General features: G+C 39.9%; 2 protein-coding genes across 5 annotated transcripts; one reads left to right on the top strand and one right to left on the bottom strand.

The window, feature by feature from the left end:
* The first annotated feature begins 309 nt into the window (after positions 1-309).
* On the top strand, positions 310-6,538 carry spag16 (sperm associated antigen 16). The gene is made up of 3 exons (XM_085926355.1): positions 310-1,419; positions 4,788-4,892; positions 5,603-6,538. The coding sequence occupies exons 1-3, from the start codon at positions 496-498 to the stop codon at positions 6,248-6,250; spliced, it is 1,677 nt and encodes a 558-aa protein (XP_085782481.1). The 5' UTR covers positions 310-495; the 3' UTR covers positions 6,251-6,538.
* A 1,194-nt stretch (positions 6,539-7,732) lies between these two features.
* c12h18orf54 (chromosome 12 C18orf54 homolog) lies at positions 7,733-16,445 on the bottom strand. Of its 4 annotated transcripts, none has more exons than XM_085926981.1 (16): positions 16,209-16,433; positions 15,718-15,765; positions 15,499-15,634; positions 14,226-14,376; positions 13,825-13,992; positions 13,552-13,675; positions 13,415-13,478; positions 13,145-13,331; positions 12,953-13,020; positions 12,567-12,663; positions 12,390-12,482; positions 12,226-12,277; positions 12,081-12,138; positions 11,340-11,489; positions 10,240-10,292; positions 7,733-9,132 (listed from the first exon to the last, which is right to left on the bottom strand). In XM_085926981.1, exons 3-16 carry the CDS (start codon positions 15,631-15,633, stop codon positions 8,949-8,951), a joined length of 1,584 nt encoding a protein of 527 aa, XP_085783107.1. In that variant the 5' UTR covers position 15,634; positions 15,718-15,765; positions 16,209-16,433; the 3' UTR covers positions 7,733-8,948. The 4 variants fall into 4 exon arrangements, with proteins under 4 accessions (XP_085783107.1, XP_085783108.1, XP_085783109.1 ...); XM_085926982.1 differs by having other exon boundaries at positions 16,287-16,432; XM_085926983.1 differs by lacking the exon at positions 15,718-15,765 and having other exon boundaries at positions 16,287-16,445.
* Between the last annotated feature and the right edge of the window lie 204 nt (positions 16,446-16,649).

Below are 16,649 nucleotides of genomic sequence, written 5' to 3'. Positions count from 1 at the left end.
GAAATTGGTACTCTGCCCACAACGCAATAATTATACGGTGATGTCAATCACAAGCCCTTTATTACGTTACTAAGTGACAAAGTTAGGAATAAAAACTCATCTGCGTTGATTATACATTATCTCTATAAATGAATAAAGATCGCTTATTACAACAGATATTCATTAGATTAAAGGATGCTAAAGTAACGAATGTGCACTATGAATTTACTAGCCCTGGCTATAATCAATGGCCGAGTGTGCAGTTACTTGTGATGTGCATTTGAGTTCTTTTTGGTGAATTGAATCTTTAGAATCGGTTCACCCAAAAGATTCGTTCAAACAAATCGTTCAACGAATCCCCCCGATAAACACACACACACTCTGATCGTTTTTTTTTTTGAGTGATTCGTTCACTCTCGTTCACTGAAAAGATTCGTTTATTTGAACGTATCGTTCACTCACGAGCCAACACTAGTTACTATAGGAACCACGAAACAAGGTGCCAGAAGGGAGAACATGTCAGTAAAAACCAAAGAAAGAGAAACTGGGGGAACGAGTGACATTTCTTCCCCGAAGGACAAGCAGAGCAATGCAGAGGAACCGTCTGCTGCCTCCACTTCCGCTACTCTCCTTGGAACATCCAAAGAAGACAACATCCCAGAGGCGGTAGACGACTATATAAGGAACTTCCTCCAGAAAATCGGGATGGGTCGGACTCTGGACAGTTTTGAGGTAGAGTGGTATGGCTCAGCTCACAAACTCCTGACAGAGCCATTGTTGATGGCTCCTCCAGCACCGGGGGTCCTTGTCCTCTCTGATGCCCTCACGCACAAGCAGCTCCTACAGTCTGAACTGCAGAAGGTCTACAGAGAGACCGACCAGTTCAAACAGCAAGTGCTGTCTGCAGGGGACAGCCTAGTGAGGCTGCAGAGGGACAGAGATCTGCATCGGCTGCATTGCCAGAAACTGGTTGCCGACAAAAGCCGTCTGATTGAGGACATTAAACGGCTGAAGCAACGCCTGACAGCCTATGAGCCTGCACTGAGACATCTGGATGACAAATACGAGGTAGCCATGAGGCAGAAGATGCTTCTCAATATAGAAGGTGAACGAATACAGAACAACTTGAATGCAAGTCTGAATCTGGACAAAAGCCAAACAAAGACGGAGAGAAGGGTAAAAAAGAATACAGCCCAATTGCGAAGCACCGCCAGACACCCAAAGGACACAGAATTTCCTGTGTGTAGCAGGCCAGTGAACCTTCACCGCCCTCAGGGAAATTCTGGTGAACAGAAAAGGACATTCAGTTTGTTCTATTCCATCAAAGCCCACACTCTTCCCATAAGCTGCATCAGCCTCCATCCAGATAAAAAAATCCTCGCAAGTGCCAGTGACGACTGCAGTTGGAGATTGTGGGCACTGCCAGTCAGCAGGGAAAAGGTACAGTAATAATATTTCTGCCTGTGTACATAGATCAAGAGCATAGCTTCTTAAACACCAAGTACTACCCCCGCTCCTAAAATAAAAACATAAAAATACTCTTATAACTCAAGTTGTTGTTTTTTTTGTTTTTTGTTTTTGTTTTAGCTTGTCACGCCAAATAGCCAACCATTTTAGGGTGTTCTGCAGGCTCGGAGGATATGCTCGATGGTCTGGGCGCCCTCTCCACACTCACACAAATATTCATGTTATCAGTGGGCTGAGGGTTTATCCTTTTACCATCCACAAGATCGCAATTGGTTGGACTGTTTTTGGCGTGTAATGTTAGGATTGGTCTCCTTACAGATTAACAAGGTCACGACGAGAACGTTCCGAACTTGACCCCTACGTACAAGTGGCCCAAGTGTTTGTTTTCATCTTAAAAAAGTATATTTAATATTATCAAAAGACACTGTAATTTTAAGCAGTTAAAACATCGGTTCTAGATCATAATAAAACTTTACAGTGCTTAAATTACTTTGTTAAAATATACAATATCGTCCATAAAAGTGACATAAAAATGATCAATTCTATGATTCTGTCGGATGCCAGTAGAGAGGGCCCATGTAACAAATAGTGGTACACACTGCGAATCTCAAATCTATACAATAGCATCAAATGCAATGCAAAACAAGTGAAAGGAAAGGTGCGTTTGCCATCTTCAGTGAAATTACATCACATTAGGTGGTTTTTTTTTTTTTTCCCTTTTAAGACATCCTTCCATCCATCCATTTTCTGAACCGCTTTGTCCCCACGGGGGTCGCGGCCGTGCTGGAGCCTATCCCAGCCGTCATCGGGCAGCAGGCGGGGGACATCCTGAACTAGTTGCCAGCCAATCGCAGGGCACACAGAGACAAACAACCATCCACACTCACACTCACACCTAGGGGATATTTGGAGTGCTCAATCGGCCTACCAATCATGTTTTTGGGATGTGAGAGGAAACCGGAGTGCCCGGAGAAAACCCACGCAGGCTCGGGGAGAACATGCAAACTCCACACAGGGAGGGCCGGAGGTGGAATCGAACCCGCTCCCAAGGAGTATCTCCGTTCACCATAGCGATTGACTTGGAAGCCTTGTCACTGGGACTGTTGCTGCCTAACTGTGAGGCAGACGTGCTACCCCTTTTAAGACATCTGATTTCATTTAAAAAAAATGTTTGTTGGTGGTGGATCTGCCAAACCCAAATTATGCAAGGTGAGAGACTATTTTTGCCACGGGACACCTCATCATTCACTCTCAATTACATGTATGGGCAATTTATAGTCTATAACCTCGGGACCTATAAGGCAGACGTGCTAACCACTATTCTAAAATGCTGCCTTGTACCTCTAAGTTGATAAGTTTTTGAAAAAATTAAATAAAAATAAGCCATTTCAACAGCAGCAGATTCAAATAGGCAGAAACAGAATGTAGGACCTCTGAAGACTCGACAAATTGTTGCTTCCGCTCTGCAATTGCATTAAAGAAACATTTATAAGAGAAATTATAGAAAGAAATCGATGTATAGTCATCCCTCGTTTTTCTGGGGTTACGTTCCGAAAAGAATCTGTGATAGGCGAAATCCTTGAAGTAGAAACCTTTATTTTTTATCATTATTATACATACAAAACTTGATTTCAGGCCCAAGCATTTGTTTAACAAAGAGAAGTACACGCTTTCTTACAAATAACTCCAGTAAAATAATAATTTTAATCATCAATACGAAGTATGTACCGTGATTTTCGGATTATAAATCGCTCTCTTTCACTTCCGTGGATGGAAGTCGGGGGCCGGCGCTCGGCCGGGTGGCTGTCCGGGAAGGGTGGATGGGGCTCGGACATGGTTTTTACGCACGCCTGGTCATACTCTACGGAGCTTTCTTTCACCTCCGTGGATGGAAGTCTGGGGCCGGCGCTCGACCGGGTAGCTGTCCGGGGACGGTGGATGGGGCTCGGACATGGCTTTTACGCACGCCCGGTCCTATTCTATGGAGCTCTCTTCCACCTCCGTGGCTGGAAGTTCAGTAGTTGTTGCCTCGTTGAACTCTTGTTTTGTTAAATAAAGAGCCGTTTACCAAACCCACGTCTTTGCTTGTACTTTGTTAACGCTACAATATAGTTATATACTAGATCTGTGGAATAACAACGAGGCTGACGTCAGGGCCCACGCGCGGCATTGTTGACATAAAGGTCGAGGAATTTGATCGATGGATTTAATGATTTGGAGTGACACAGATGGTTTTATAATATTGTTGTAATATGATAGTTATTTGAAATATACTTTATATATTGTTATATGGGTCTGTGGAATAATTAGAAATGCAAATCACGACGAGTCCGACGGCGCGCGTACGCGGCATTGTTTACATAAAGGACGATCGATTGATTTAATGAATTGGAGTGACCAGATGGTTTTATAAACGTGTTATTTATGTAATAGTTATTAGAATAACTCTGAATGTTACGTCAGGCCCGTTCTCAGCTCTTCGTTTGTGTTTATGTCATGTTAGGATACCTATCGTTTAGCCTGTTGTTGCTCGTTCATGTCTGTTCTTGGTGTTGGATTTTGACGAATAAATTTGCCCCAAAATTGCGACTTATACTCCGGTGCGACTTATATATGTTTTTTGGTGCTTACGTATTATCGGGAGGACCTTTGATTTTTACTTTTTCTTTTTTTTCACATGGAAAAATCAGGCTTTCATCACCTCAACGTCAACCACAAGTACAACTTTGTGGATCCGAACACCGGGGCTCATACGCAGACAGTGGAACGCCTATGGGGATCGGCAAAGTGGCGAAACAAGAAGCACTGTGGCACTGCACGTCACCATTTGGAGTCGTATTTGGCCGAATTCATGTGGCGGAAGCATGTTGCCTGTACTGATGTCTTTGAGTCACTTTTGGAAGCAATTGCGACGTTCTGGCCTCCGGAATTACAAATGTAACGTTATCGTTTCAATAAATAATTTACTTTAATTTTTGAGTCGTTTTTTTAAAGGTCCTCCCGATAATACGTAAGCACCTGTTTTTTTTTCACTTTATTGTGCATTTTATGGCTGGTGCGATTTATACTCCGGAATAATTTATAGTCCGAAAATTACGGTACTATATAGTTGGACAATTGGGACTCACGCATATTACTGACTGCCGCTGCTGCCTGACTCCGCTCTGTAGTGTCTGTTTCTTCTGAAGCCATAACACCATGCACTGCAAAAAAATCCATTTAGTAGTGAGGCCGAGAAAGATGAATTGTGATATAGCGAGGGATTACTGCATAGAATCTTGTAAATTCAGAATTTACTCTCAATGGTTAGATGACTATTTTATGATGTTTTGTGTCATCAGGTGGGCCAAATGGTCCTGACAGGTGAAGGACACACCAATTGGCTGTCCAGCTGCAGTTTTCATCCAGAAGGAACTAAACTGGCAACAACCAGCGGAGACACTACCGTCAGTTCACATTCGCTTGTCCTCTTTAAGCATTATGACCCCCACTAAAATGATCTTTGTATTGGATTCAGGATTTCTGTAAAAAGTACTTGCCATTTTTATTTTTCAGTTTGTATATTTGTGGTTTGGCATTCACAATAAGTGAAGTATCATATTCTCCGGACTATAAGGTGCACCGGACTATAAGGCGCACCTTCAATGAATGGCCCATTTTAAAAATTTGTCCTTATATAAGGCGCACCGGACTATAAGGCGCACCATTAATGCATCATGTCAGATTTTTAATCCACATCAAATCATTCTCCATTTTATCTTTTTTATTTCAACTTCAAATGCAACAAATTACTTTATAATCACAAAATAATGATCCATAGTCTTTTTGATTCATTATTCATATCTTCAGCGGGCCACTTATGATTGATTTCATGACACAATGCTTTGGGCCAGTTTAAATTTAGGAATTTGGTCCATATATAAGGCGCACCGGACTATAAGGCGCTCCGTCGACTTTTGAGAAAATGTTGGGTTTTTAGGTGCGCCTTATAGTCCGGTATATACAATAGTCCGATTTTTTTTTGAAGGAAATGGCCTCTTTTATTTATTAAAAATTATTGTCTTTTTGTTTTTGTTTTTATCAGACTAAGCAATGTGTAACCCTTTTGTGCTTTCTACACCTTGACAGCTTAATTTTTACATTTTTCTTCCTGCAGGTAAAGCTCTGGGATTTATTATCTGGGCGTTGTGTGTTGACATTGTCCAGTCATAGCCAACCCACTTGGGCGTGCTCCTTCCACTCATGTGGTCACTTCCTGGTGTCCTGTTCCTCTGATAGAACTGTCAAACTGTGGGACCTGAACAGCCAGCGCTGCCGGCTAACAATGCGTCGCCACACAGCCTCGGTCAACAGCGTCTGCTTCCAGTCCTTCTCCAACACTATCCTCACTTCCTCTGCAGATAAAACTCTCACTATGTGGGATATTAGGCTTGGTGTGTGCACCGCATCCTTTGTTGGACACCAGCATCCTTGCAACCATGCTACCATAGGACTCGATGAGGAAGTAATTGCTTCCTGTGACACCCACGGTATCGTCAACCTGTGGGACATCAGGAGACCCACCGCGGCTCTTCGCACTATAGATGTAGGGCCCCTGAGTGCCAATCAGGTGGCCTTCAGTCCATCAAGGAAGATGCTGGCAATTGCGAGCAGCGACAGTTTGGTCAGACTGGTAGATGTGAATTCCTGCAAGGTCAGCAGTCTATCAGGACAAAGGGACAGTGTGCAAAGTGTCACCTTTGACCACATGGGTAAGACTGTCATGTCTGCAGGGAGTAATGGCCTCATTAATGTATGGATGTAGACCACATTCGAATACTGAAATGTTGATTTCTTTTTGCTAGTTAAAAATTTCTGAATGAAAATGCAAGTTATTTAAATGGACTTAAGTAGGACATTGGAAAGTAGTCAACAAGAGCCAGTGAACTTGAGGATTAATAAAATACATATTTATGTATTTTAATAAATTACACAAATACATGTTTATGTATGCATTTTGTTCCAAAAGTTATATTTCTTAAGGATTGCAGTGATGCAGGAAATGTGCATTCAGTAGGTCTGTTATACGTAAATAGGTACGCGTGCATGGATGCAAAGTCCTGAGTAAAATTTGTAAATAAATAAATGAACACAATATCTACTTTTTTGTAATAATACATTTATTTTCTGCAACAAAAAAAAGATAAGAAATACATATATATATATATACATTTTATTTTTAAGGCGCCTTTCAAGGCACTCAAGGACGCCGTTCAAAGATAAAATAACATACACAATCAAATATAAAAACAGTATAAAAGTAAGGAAACATCTGCAGCAGAATGGGGGGGGTTCAAGTATATGCTTGCTTAAAAAGGTGGGTTTTTAGGTGGGATGCAAACTGTACAATGGAGTCGATGTTTCGAATGTCAGGTGAAGGCTCTAGCTCCCATAGTGGACAGACGGAATGGGGGGATGGTGAGGGTAATAGAAGATGCAGACCTAGGAGACCGGGTGGGAATGTTAATGTGGAGGTCAGTCAGGTATGACGGGGCGAGGTTATGGATGGCCTTAAATGTGTAGAGGAGGATTTTATAGTTAATGCGGTGTTTTATAGGAAGCCAGTGAAGTTGGAGCAGAACAGGAGTGATGTGATGATGCGGCCAGCAGCATTTGAACCAATTGCAGTTTATGGAGGGGTTTTTATATATATATATATATATATATATATATATATATATATATATATATATATATATATATATATATACATATATATATATATATATACATACATACATACATACATACATACATACATACATACATACATACATACATATATATATATATATATATATATATATATATATATATATATATATATATATATATATATATATATATATATATACATACATACATACATACATACATACACACACACACACACACACACACACACACACACACACACACACACACACACACACACACACACACACACACACACACACACACACACACACACACACACACACACACACACACACACACACACACACACACACACACACACACACACACACACACACTATATACTATATACTATATACTATATATATATTTTCTAGGGTGTATTCAGACCAGAAAGGTCCTTTAGTCCCCTTGTTTGGTCCGGACCAAAAGCGGATATATATATATACTATATACTATATATATATATATATATATATATATATTATATATATATATATATATATATATATATATATATATATATATATATATAGTGTATTTTCAGCCAAAATTATTCGACCACAAAGTAGAATTTAAAATGACATGAACTAACGAAAAAAATAAATCTCATGCCGATTAACATATCCCACGATATGCGGTCAATATCTTAAACTCAAAATAGGCATGAATGAATGAATCCAACGTTCGACGTAGTATTGTCCTGTATTTGAATCCATCCATTTTCCTCATCATTCTTTTGGGGAGTCAGTAATAGACTTGACCACAATTTATGTCCAGGACCTCAATCACATTAAGAACCTGGTGAGTCAAAATACGCTGTTCCACAGATCTCCATTCATGACTGAGCAAAGAATTGTAAAAAATTCTGATGTTGTGTGAAGCTGTTTGAGAGATACTCCAAAAAAATTGCAGGTGTCGCACCAGTTTCTGCAATGTAACTCAGACCCATCATCCACTATGGAAAAAGAATGGCTCAAATTAACCATTTAAAATTTGTGTCCGTGATACCACTGTATGAAAACCACATCTGAAGTTGATGTCACTGTGATATAATTAGCTATATTTCTCCTGATTACAAAACAGAAAAATAAACACATTGAAACACAATTATCTAAAGAATTTTAGGGACATAAAAAAACTACAAAACATCATTTGTTTAAAAAAAATACATGCAAAGACACTTTTTGGTGTCCAAGTGTAGACCACAGGTTCCTTGTGACTCCGTATATTATATTAATGAAGCTCGATTCCATGAATCATTCTGTTGATTCATCTAAACGCCCTTTTGACATCAGCTTAAGAGTTTTGCATATAAGAGAAATTGTAGCCGTTTGCGTTGCGATGAAGTCAGAAAGACTGCTAGAAGCATACAAAAACTAGCATATTAATACTGTGCTGTAAAATGATATATTTGGAACCCGCATAACACACCAAAAGAAACAGTATTTAGTGAACAATTATTTCCTTACTCCCTCTTACAGTACACTGAAATAATTCAGCGTACACAATAGTAAAAGCTAAATTGGAAGATCCTAATAATCCATTTGCAGACCTCATGTTGTTTTTTCACTTGTTTGCCAAAGGCAAAGAAGGCCTTAATACACTTTTGATATAGTGTACTTTGTGTATTTTGCTGATCTGCATTACACTTCAATCTGGATCACAAATTGAAATGCATTTCAACATCTGTTCCTTTTAGCTATAACTTCAAAACAGTACTGTACTCTGCTAGACAAACACTAGAAACACCAGTGAGAAAAGCTTCACGAATGACGACATGGACTAGAATCTCCATCTGACATTGTTTCCATATTTAACGGGAATCCTGCGGATGGCACGTCAGCAGATGACGAAGAGTAGCGTCCTTCATCGATATCCTTTTCTTCCTCATGTTTTTCTCTTGGTTCCTCTAACAGCACCTTAAGGCGACTGAGGTGATGCAGAGCCCTGGGGGTGGAAACTGTGTTTTTAAATTAATTGGCTTACAATAGTTTGAATACTGCATTTATGATAATAGTTCCATACAATGTGTATCAGCTCACTCATTTTCTGGAAATGACAAATTAACATTCAGAGTTATGTTTTGCTTGAAACCTTTTTGTTTTTAATTCCATGGTTGTGACGACATAAAAACAAAGGAGCATGATATTCTAAGTTAGTCTGAATTAGGTCACAGTGGCACACATGGCTAAAAGCAAAAGGTCAGGGGTTGCTAAATTGCTAAGCTATTTAGCAAGCTTTGGATGCAGATTGTGATGGAAATAAAAGTTTTTTCTAGGGTGTATTCAGACCAGAAAGGTCCTTTAGTCCCCTTGTTTGGTCCGGACCAAAAGCGGACTTAATTTTTTACGTTTGGTGCGGTTCCTACTCAGACTGTACATTTTGCAAGCGAAGTATAGTTTGTAAACACACCCACGCTCGTGACGATCTGTGCTCCCATTGGACAGCAATGACCAGGGTGGCACACAGACAGACCCGGAAATGGAGGAAAACATGCGAGTCCTACGCGCTGCATTCCTGCTCTGCATATTTTTGCTCTTGGTTCGGATCTATGCTGTTTGTATTTACACCTGAAGCGAACCGCACTAGAGTTTGTTTGGAAGCGAACCGAGACCACTTGAAAAAGTGGGTCTTGATCCGTTTCTTTAGTCCGCACCAGGATTCGTTGACTCCACCTCTGGACCTCCCTGTGTAGCGTTTGCATGTTCTCCCCGTGTCTGCGTGGGTTTTCTCCGGGTCTTCCGGTTTCCTCCCACATCCCACAAACATGCTTGGTAGGCCAATTGAGCACTCCAATTTGCCCGTAGGTGTGAGTGCGAGTGCCTACTGTCCGATGACTGCTGGGATAGGCTCCAGCATGGACAGGCGGTACAGATAATGGATGGATGGATGAACACAATACTAAACAACAATTTTAACCCAGGTATCAGCAGATTGATTATAACTACCAGAACACTGCTGATCCAAATCTGCAATTTTTTTTTTTTTTCAAGTTTGGTTTCTCTGGTCAATCAATGTGGGAGGGCATATGATTGACATATTTAGTTACGGTACCTTTGTAGTGATGTTGCACCAGATAAAGCCTGCTCTGCTTCACTTTCAGGCCTCTGCAATACAAATAGACCAGAGAATAAAGAGTGGTTAGAGAAAAGAAGCCTGTGATTGTCCCATTAGGGCACAGGTGTCAAACTCAAGGCCCGGGGGCCAGATACGACCCGCCACATCATTTTATGTGGCCCATTAAGACAAATTGTGCATCAAATTCGTGTCATTGAAAGAATTGCAAATTGTCTTCACTTTTAATAATATCTTTTTTTTTTTATATATTTGACCAGTTTTTACTCGTCTGATTTTAAAACGAGTTATTTGTCAGTTTGTATTGTGGCTTTTACTGCATATAATATGAGGTGATCATACATTTATTTGGGTTAGGCCATCCGAAAGAAGCTATGACTACAATGCGGCCCGTAAAAAAATTAATGAGTTTGACACCTCTGCATTAGGGGATCACAATAAATGAACAAAACACACCATCCAATCACAATTTTATCACCAGCACAATCTAATGAATTCACTAGTCAGTACAAGAGCTATATTTGAAAGTGTGCTAATTGCTACATTTGAGTGACACTCTCACTGGAGTATTAATTCATTCATTGAGGCATCATACAAACAGTTGTGTCAAATGTTTTGAAGTTTTACAGCACATACAAAATGCAATAACACATTTGTCACTTAACAACTATCCGTGTCAAACGAAATTAGCATTCATGGGGCCACTTTGTGAGGTATGAACTACCAAACCTCTCTTTGGGGCACAACAAAAAAAATGTTTGGGGATCTCATTAGATTATGCAAGTGGTGGGTGCAAATATAATTGCTGTATCAAAATGATCGTTTTAATGGTACACTGGTTTGCTATTATGTTAAGCGCCTGTCCACCAATTTAAGAGGGTAGAATCTTAATCAACCAGCACAAATGTGTGTATTAGTAATATTTTAGCATGGGTGTCAATCGAAAAAAAAATATCTTCATTTTTACAGTTTTACTTGGGTTTGAGGTTTGCTGGTTTAAAGGTCAATGAAAGAATGCTTTATCTGTATGCAATTTGAGCATTGTTGGTCTTTATGGGGAGAGCAGACAAATTACATACTGATTGAGTTCCTTTACTGCAGGTCCGCGCAATTGGTCGATGCTGTTGTCGGTGAAGCTCCACCTCCACGGCCTGCAGTCTAAACATCATTTGCTTCAGAGCCTCCAATGGACCAGGCTGCTGAGAGATGGTGCTATCGTGACTGCAATCCTGAGTCAAGACGAAAGAGAGAGGTGTGTACGCATGCTGAGCTGTGATTGGTTGTGACCTGAGACCTGGCTATTTTGATGTCATTTTCAGTCGACAACAGTTGGGAGAATGGGTGCCCCAAGATGGATAATAACAGGTGGATTTTGGCTGTGTAATTGATACTCCAATAACAAATCATTAATCAACACTGTGTTTTGGCCGGTTGGACTGCACAGAACATATTATTACAAAGACATTTTTGGGTTGACTTCCCCTTTAAATGTTTTCATTTATACACATCAATTAAGAAACCACTCACAGTCCAGTTTATGAGTGATGTTTTGTGATTAAAATTCTTTCTAGATTTTGAAAGTGTCTTAAATATTGTTCCAAAGGTTTTTTTCATTACATTTCATGAACTACACTATAGTGTGGTACTCCAACCAAAACTCTTTAGTCTTTTTATGTTTAATTTACTCCAACCACTCAAAGATGAACTACACTATAGTGTGGTACTTCAACCAAGACCCTTTAGTCTATTATTTTTAATTTACTCCAACCACTCAAAGTGACAGTTTTCCAAACTGTAAATGCATCAGGGGTCAGCCCTACCTTCTTGGTTTTCACTGACAGAGCCGTAGTATTGACCTCTGCTGCGCCTTTTGAGTGTCTGCATCATTAATAAACAATTACAGATACACATTAGGATTGCAATCCGTTGTTAAACAAAAAAAGTAACTAATGTTTGCAATCTTACATAGGGAGCGGCGGGGAAGTCGAGCAGCGCTTCATTTCCTCACTATTCAATTCTATATATAATCAAATAAACATGCATATGAAAATGAGTCAACATCAAGCTGATAGTCTGATGATTTTCTTCTTCAGGATACTGCATGTAATGAGAACTAACACTCAGCCTACCTGAATCTGCAAGACTTTCTGCACCTCCAAAATGCTGAGATAGTGAGTTCAGCACTTCATCCGCTTTCTGGATTAGTGACTCTAGCCGGTTATCTGAAAAAAGGCGAATAGAACATAAACAGGAGTCAACACAGACAGTGTCCTATAAGTGTCACTAAATCACTTTCTATTATTTACCTCTCACAAGAGATTCTGTGATGTCTGAGTTTTTTCTCTCTGAAGCGATCCAAGATATCTGTTCAGCAAACTGAAGCCTCAGATCTTCTAGACTCAGCTGGGTGACACCCAGATTTATTTCCCCATACAAAAACACATTGATTATTATTTTTTGATTAATTTCTAAACGTCCAAGCTTAATTCACAACATTTTTTATTTTATTATTATTAATTTTCTACACACATGCGTGTGCCAAATAAGTAGAGATAAATCCCATCAATGCCCGTGCACATATGACAAAACCCTGAGCACTCCAAGAAATATATTATATAACATCATATAATATAATATCAGGTATTTTGAAACACAAAGCAGTTGATCAGGAAAAAGCATTTTGATCTTGTACCTGATTAGCTGTCTTGCCAGGATTATCCTCTATATCTGCTAACCAAGAGGATGCCCTGGTTATTGATGCTAGTGGTAGAACAAAAAAAGGACAAGCTCTGTCATTATTAAGTAAGGTTCTCCCTTGGCATGACAAAAGAAAAAGAAATAAAAATGGTTGGAAAGGGATTGGAGAGACAGAATGATGCCATACCAAGCTTGTCACAAAGGTCGACATCTGATGGGAGTCGTGGATCAGCAAGGTCACAATCTTGGATCCAGTCAGACACACTGCTCATCCCAGTGTGGCCCAGATCTGCCTTATTTACGCTGTACCTGCTTTGTAAACGGGACGGCGAAGACAGCAGTAGCTGCTCTGCCCTTGTTCCTCTGTATGCACACTAACAGATAAAGACAGGCTTAAGTTAGAGTACGCTCCTAAAATAGAGTTAAAGACTCAAAGATAATAGTGACAGGAAATTACCGTTAAGCATCTGACAAAAGGGACATCTTGTTTCAAAGTGGAAACTTTGGGTTCTCCCTTACATCTGGTGGATGATAGATATCGGTCAAGATCCCAAATGATACACATAATGTAATAACGAGGACGAGCGTGCAAACCTGCAGCTGCTGCAATTCCTGCTTAAATGTGGGTGGGATATGTTCTGTTCTGTATGTTCCCCTGTTCTGTGCCCTGCATTGGATGACACACGGGCCTGAGAGGCCACAGACTGAGACAAGTGACCTGATCCAGCAAACAAACAAGGAGAGGAACACACCTGAGGTTAGATCGCAAAATATCAGTGTGATTACATCAACAATTTAGTTTGACAATCCAGTCAAACTTTCACACATATCACAATGTAAGTGGTGTAGAGTATGTTTTTAAAAAACCTTGGATGAAGGCAGTTGTGTGGGTAACAGGCATGGAACCATCACGAGGAATGGACAGCAGTTCATCTGTTGTCATTGAAAGTCTGTCGCGGTTGTCGCGGTGACGGAGGGAACTGACGGGGAGGGTAAGATACGCCACCTCTCTGTCTGTTAAACGTTCCCTGAGAACTACAAGTCGAAACACAAAACATGAAGCATCTTAGAGGAAAACCCATCCATTCAGTTTTCTCCACTCCAAGATGTTGTAGAAAGTCTTCCAAGAAGAGTGGATGTTCTTATGACTGTAAAGAAAGGACCACTCAATGTGACCTAATTTCATTTCCTGGAAGTGGAAAAGCCAAGTCTGCCGATTGGTTTGTCTCTACACTCAGCAAATAATCAACAATCTAGCATTTACCTACCAGATTTGTTTCTGTGTGTGCTTATTCGAGGTCTTCTTGGAGTGGACAATGGACTCTGTGGCAAAATCAGCCTTTGCGATGACTCAATGTTTTGACTTCTGTCAAAGTCTGCAATGTAGGCTTCCAATGCTGCAGAGGCTGAGTCATATTTCTTGGGAAATTAAAAGTTGAACAATTAATGAAAAACAATTAACAATTACCTTTTTAACCATCTTTTTTTTATGAATGTACAAATGTTATTTAAATCACTTATAGCACTGCATTTGCTAGGGCCTGCAAGTTGCTGGCAACCAGTTTATGGTTCACCTCAACTCTCGCCCAAAGTCATCTGGGGTAGGCCTCACCTTACCCGAATAAGAATAAACAGAATAAATAAATAGTTAATGTATGTTTGGATTGCTTGCGAGTACTCCAATATACCTCGTGCATGAAAATTTGTGTCCTGGTACTTGTTTAGGATTGGCTCCCACCTCCTCTGTCATTGGTGCCTCAATTTCCTGATTCGACCTAACAAACAATGCGAAGCAAGCTGGCCTGGCACTCATCTAGATGACTGAATGCAAGAAACACCCTCCACCTAGCTATGATTTAATGTGAACAGTCTGTCAGGTAGTTGACCAAAATATTCAAACTGCTCATAGACAGTATGCTTATTGAAATACTCTTGCTTTAAATTTGATATTGTTTTGCTATGCCTTTGTTCTATAGTGCAGTGGTTACCAAACACAGGGTCATGGGACGGGGCATGTAAATCAAAAAGCTTGTAGATGTTTGGAAAGTTTTGCAATGAGAAAAAGGGCCAGTAAGTTTTCAACATAAGAGCCTCTGCCCAAGAAAACAAAGCCCCCGCCTCTTCCTTTTCTTCATCCTTATTCTTTAGGCCACGAAGGAATGTGGTGGTTTTGTTTGTTTCTTTCAGAATACTGTTTGGAGATTATAAACTGACTTGGGTTCAGACTTGTACTGTACTCGCTTTGTTATGGCCTTTGGTTAAGAGTTGATTGTATTTTGGTTGTATTTAATTGTTTCAGTATTGTATGATACACTACCCACTGGTTCACTGCTATTCCAAATTTAATTCCTAGTTGTCATCTCAATGAGAGTCCCTTCTGGACTCCACAACTTTTCAAGATAACACATGTTCTACATGGTCTAAAACATTTTGCCGTTAACATTACTCTGGTGATGAATGGCTGTCTTTAGATGTATTATGTCATGAAAGTTGATTAAAAAAAAAAAAAAAGTCATGTTTGAGTTCCAGAAAGTATTTTACCTTATCTCTGTATCTGAAAGTTGTGTTGAACTCAGATGAAAATAGGCTGTTCTTAAAGTGGCCAGAACTTGACAGCAGTGTTGTCACTGTTGACTCTGGAGAAACGATGTCACTCAAGGGGCTGGTAGAGTCCATGCTGACAGAAAGAAGAAAAAAAAAAATCCAAGGTTAAAATTTATAAATGATTGAAACAAAAACAGGGCGGTACGGTGATTTAACTGGTTAGGATGTCCGCCTCATAGTGGAGATCGACGTCGTGGGTTCAAACTGCGTAGCAAGGCAAACCCCAAGCCACATAACAAAATAGCATAGTAGTAAATAGAATAGTTCTCCAATCTCATTTGATAGCTCCAAATGACAAATTTGTAACTGCTGTGCTAACCATGTAAGACTGCGGTGACAGCGATGTTGCGTTAAAATATTGGGGAACCCTTTGTAAATGCTAACGCGCTGAGCGCTACATTTGAAATAATAAAAATGACTGGTACTGTCCCCGGCCGTCCAATTTTAAGTGTTTATTTTGTTTAGAATTTCTTCTGCCGTTTACCGCACAAAAACGAACATTAAAGTAGATGTTTTGCTAATGATCGTTTAGCTAACACCGAGGGACTGGTAAAACTTGCATAGATTATTGAAACGAATAATAGAATGACGTTCAGTTAAAAGTTACATTTAATTACATTACTAACTAAGTTAACAACCAAACTTACATTAAGTTGTATTTGGCGTGCTCACTTTTTGAACAATAACAAAAACAAAACAAACAAAAAAAGGAGAAAAAAAACAACCTCCCACTTCCTGCCGCTCCGACACACGTTCAAGGCTCCCGGGCGAGGCTGGTCCAGAATCAGAGAATCAGATTAACTAGTGACGTAACTCAGTGTCTCGTCATTTCCAATCCCTTGCCCCATCGGTTGGGTAAATTTCAGCGGCCTGCGTCGTTTGCTAAACCCATGACGTCATTTTCTCTTTCACGCGCATGTGCCATATTTGGACATTAAATATCCGAATTGAAAAGCATTTTTCTTCATATTTGGGACGGTATGCAAGCTGTACCGCACCGAAAAAAGAAAGAAAGAAATGTGTTTATTGGGGTTTTAATGTCCTTGGCTCTTCTTTCTTCTTCTCTACAGCGTGTAATAACATCTGTT

Source organism: Syngnathus leptorhynchus, chromosome 12 (genome assembly GCF_054491065.1).
Source record: "Syngnathus leptorhynchus isolate UIUO chromosome 12, UIUO_Slep, whole genome shotgun sequence".
In the NCBI taxonomy this organism is placed as follows: Eukaryota; Metazoa; Chordata; class Actinopteri; order Syngnathiformes; family Syngnathidae; genus Syngnathus; species Syngnathus leptorhynchus.
This window is presented reverse-complemented; position numbering and strand designations above follow the sequence as displayed.